This window comes from Pteropus alecto, unplaced genomic scaffold (assembly GCF_000325575.1).
Source record: "Pteropus alecto unplaced genomic scaffold, ASM32557v1 scaffold11, whole genome shotgun sequence".
In the NCBI taxonomy this organism is placed as follows: Eukaryota; Metazoa; Chordata; class Mammalia; order Chiroptera; family Pteropodidae; genus Pteropus; species Pteropus alecto.
In genome coordinates this window covers 12,482,491-12,486,649 of record NW_006431956.1, presented here as the reverse complement: position 1 = coordinate 12,486,649, position 4,159 = coordinate 12,482,491, and the positions used below count along the sequence as shown (strand labels likewise).

General features: G+C 38.5%; 1 protein-coding gene across 1 annotated transcript; it reads right to left on the bottom strand.

Annotated features, from left to right (window-relative positions):
• Positions 1 to 239: 239 nt before the first annotated feature.
• COMMD3 (COMM domain containing 3) lies at positions 240 to 4,120 on the bottom strand. Its single transcript, XM_006907000.3, has 8 exons — positions 3,935 to 4,120; positions 2,506 to 2,617; positions 2,337 to 2,400; positions 2,210 to 2,244; positions 1,791 to 1,851; positions 1,649 to 1,705; positions 1,499 to 1,558; positions 240 to 590 (listed from the first exon to the last, which is right to left on the bottom strand). The coding sequence occupies exons 1-8, from the start codon at positions 4,071 to 4,073 to the stop codon at positions 531 to 533; spliced, it is 588 nt and encodes a 195-aa protein (XP_006907062.1). The 5' UTR covers positions 4,074 to 4,120; the 3' UTR covers positions 240 to 530.
• Positions 4,121 to 4,159: the final 39 nt, after the last annotated feature.

Below are 4,159 nucleotides of genomic sequence, written 5' to 3'. Positions count from 1 at the left end.
CCGGTTGCGGACGAGCCCTTCGGCTCAGGTAACGGGACGGGCCAGCTCCCCGCCGCGGGCCGACCGCGCCCGATTCCCAAGTCCCGAAGCTGGGGTTTTCAACAAACCCCGGAGTTCGCATCCTTCCCACTGTGGTTAACTTTAATCCACAGAAAATCGATCGTTAAAAGTTAACGCTGATCGTTCTATAGCTTCAGAGTAATAATTGATACACAAACTCACATCCAAACAAACGCTCGCCAGTTTTGGTGGGAACTCATTTATTCAGTGTAAATGCTATTTCCTTTTAGAAGTCTTGAAAAAAGATAAAAATGGGATGAATGTACAGTTAACACTAAAGACTCAAACACTTAGGCAGAATTTAACTTTCGCAAAAGCAAAATGTGTCAAAATTGAGTGTCATCAATCCAAAAGGAATTTTTTTTTCTATTGAAAAGGAAGACATTCAGCTTGCACAAATGACGGTTCGGCCGACGGCAAGGCGTTCCTGGTCCTCTTCTAGACCCGGGCAGATCGCTAACTTCCCCAAGTTACAATTGACTTGCTCTTTCCATGCTTTTCGAAGCATCTTTAAGTTTCCCCACTAAGTCCTAAAAGACGTATATAATGCCACGTTTGTTAGGATAAAACACGGGAAAGAAGTATCCAAGTTTGAGAAAGATGCAAGAAAAAGTCGGAAGACTCTTTCTAAATAAGTTAAAATTCACGAGGTTATTAACCTTTGACAAACCATTATGGTTCAAAAGAAGGTTTTCCTCTAAAACAGCTCATCTTCAAATCGGCTACTTGCCCTCAGATTTGAAATACGATTTCTAAGTGAATCTTAGGCAAGGTATATCTAAATTAAACTTCTCAAGTTATCTAACAAAGATGATGTCTGTATTCACATTTTCTGAAAGTTTAAAGTTTGATTAATGGTTACATTAAAACTGCAGGCGATGCCTTTTGGAAAATTTAATTTCATCAAAATTTCAAGCAATGATCTTCCTTTTTTTAAGTGGTGACAAATAAATTCGTTGTCATGTCCACCAATTAATGTAGTTTTGAATTTCCCCAGTCTTACACTGGCAATGTAAACGGTTCCCCCTTTATAAAAAGTCATTTAAAACCACTGTTTAAAAAATCCCATTTTGAAAGTTTAATTCAGTGTCTGAAAGCAAAAGAGACATTTTCAAAGCCATACTCTTAATTTTGCTTGGTCCTATTGGATCAAACTCATCAAAAATAGAAGGAAATTACACTCAACACTACACTTCAGAAGTTTATTTTAATCGGTGGGAACAGCAAATATAGGTCAATTCTGTTAGTGACATCTTAATTTCAAAAGTGAAGCCTATGTTAAAATATTGCTTTTGAAGTCCCTTTCCCATTAAATCCTTAAACAATCTTCATTATCTACTGACAGATGGTTAGATTATTTTTCTTTTGAACTTTCTAAAAGTATAATTCTCCAAGATCTATAAAAAGATAGGCATATTCACAGATCCTAATACTGTACCTGTAATTGTTCCATGTTGCAACTAAAGCTAATCTCTGGGTGGGATCGGGAATCAATGTTCTAGGGAAGAAAAAAATGCCGATTATTTAAATCAAGGAAATTTAAATTCCATTACACACTTAATTTTAGTCGGGGCTTATGTATAAATACCTCTACATTTAAGGTCACCAAATATGCAGGTCTGTACATCTTATGAAGTTGATTTGTCTGAAATAACAACACATACATTTCAGCATTTAACTGTATTTCTTTTAAGTTTCCTATATAACCCTAGAGAACAGCTAAACTTTACCTTTATCTGATATTCCAAACGCCAAGAAACATCAGTTATATGAGGCAGAGATCTTCCTATACTGAAAGATACAATGATAATTTTATACACAATATCTACAGAAAACTTACAGTCTTTTTCTTTACTGAGAATGGTGTCTACCTTCCAACCCCTCCCCCCAATTTTAATCCATTGTGAATTTAGAACATTGTTAAACTTTATTTTCAAGTTCGCAATAATAAAAGAGCATTTAAAAAATTATCTCAATAAACTTTATCTTTAAAAACATTGGCTTAACTTCAATTGTTTCACTTGCCCTTTGGCCCCTTTTCTTTTGGTCAAGATCCCTGTTTTTTGCCCTGTTTTGTTTCACACCAGCACTCTCCATTTATATCTGCAAGTGAAAAGTGGCTCAACTTGACACATTATACAGTACCTACCTTCCCAGTAGGATTTCTAGGGAATTCTCATTATTCTGGAGGGTGAAAAAAAAAAGAAAGAAAACACATCTTTGCAAACAAAGTAGAAGAAAAATAGTAATTGTTAATTTAAAAAATGAGAAGTAACCTGATATTCCGTGCAAAACAGTTCTATTCGCTCTCTATCAAATTTACAGTCTTCTAGATAAGTGCTAAAGTAAAAAAAGAAGCAAAAATTTAGTTACCATTTTAAAACCTGAAATTCGAATCATAAAGGTACTATTTGATAATGTATGGAATTTAAATAAATCCTGTACCTTAGAGTTGACTTGTCAGCTCTTTGCTTTCCTGCTTCCAGTATGTAAGTTGCAGCTGCTGCATGACAATGTTTTAACACTACTGGGTCGATATGTTTCAAGTCTGGGTGATCTAAAATAAATTAATTGCCAGTGATGCCTGTGATTCTTTATAGTCATGTTTCCTAAAAGGATATTTTAATTTGGGTAAAACCCCCTTTAACAAGATAACAGAATTCCACTGTAAGGACTAGCAATTAAGTAAATGAGAGATGAGCAACAAGGTCAATGGCAGAATAAAGAACACATATCAACAATTCTGTTTCTTGGTCTCAATTCCTTTCTTTGATTTTGCCTTAATATGTTTACTGCTTTTTAAAATTACAGTACCAAAGTAAAAATACCTACACAGTGGTCATTCTAACACTGGATGGAATAAATTCAGAGGAAAATAAGAAGATAAATATTTTACATTGTGTAAATTTAATAAACGTTCCCTCTAAAGACTGATTGATTTTAGGGTAAATGGCTCCATGGACATTAATACATCAAGGGAGGGGAGGGCACCCGTTCGGAATATTAAATATAATTTTCAAAATATTTTCAGGTTTTTGACAGCCATTCTTTTTTTGAGATTAACGCAGGTGGAGCTATTTTCGTTTAAAGAACTTCCACTTTCATACTTTTTGTACAAGTATTTAGTTCATGAAACTACAGAAAAAAACCAAAAATTTGAATTGTTGGGATATTTATATTTAGGAAAATTATCTAAAAGCGACTTGTCTTTTAAGATATGCTTTCAATCCATGCAAACACCGCACTCTACCATTGACAGAACTACTTTAAAGGGACTCGCTTCCTGGTAACTGATGCCGAACAATACATTATGCACCATATTTTAAGGTTCTAGGTGTGGAACCTGTGCAAAACAAACTGAACTAGAGTGTTGGAGTGATCATAAGAACTTGAATTATTTTCTAAATTGGAAAATGTCAACACTATTCGACCTAGCAATTACTTTAGAAACAGACCTTTAAAACCTTTGCTAGCCTAGCACTGAAAGCTTGAATTGCCAGGGAGCTCGCCGGCGGAAGTCCAAGTGTCAAACAGCTTTTGCCTCAGACCAGGCTGGAAACCTTAGATGTTTAGGCCACAAACAAGTCTTGAACACGGGCTTTACAAAGGAACAAAGAGCCTGGGACGGGAAATCAGGATAGGAACGTGTACTGGCTATGTGCAGGTGCCAAATGGGGACAGAACAATGCTCGGGGTCCGCTCTGGGTTCTAGCAGAGCCACATCGCCTCACTCCGTCCGGAGCGAAGGGCAAAGCCCGGAGAGACTTCCTCTTCCCGGGGCTTTCCCCGTCTCGCTCGGTCTCGCTTGGTCTAGCTGCTCTCTTCCGAGCGCCCCTCTACCCAGGCCGATCCAGCTCAGAGTTGAGCGGCTTACCTAACACGGCCTCGTCCGCCTGGGCGTCCAGCAGGCTCTGGAAAGTCGCCCGGAGGAGAAGCGTGAAGGCGTTGAAGTCAAAGGAGCCGGGATCGGCCAGCATCTGGAAGCCTTTCTGCACGAACTCCGAGAGCTCCATTGTGAGCGCGCTGTGACCTTCGACACGCGCACCACGTGATACGCGCCGCGCGCTCAGCTGATGCGGCCGCGCGCGCACGCGGCTCG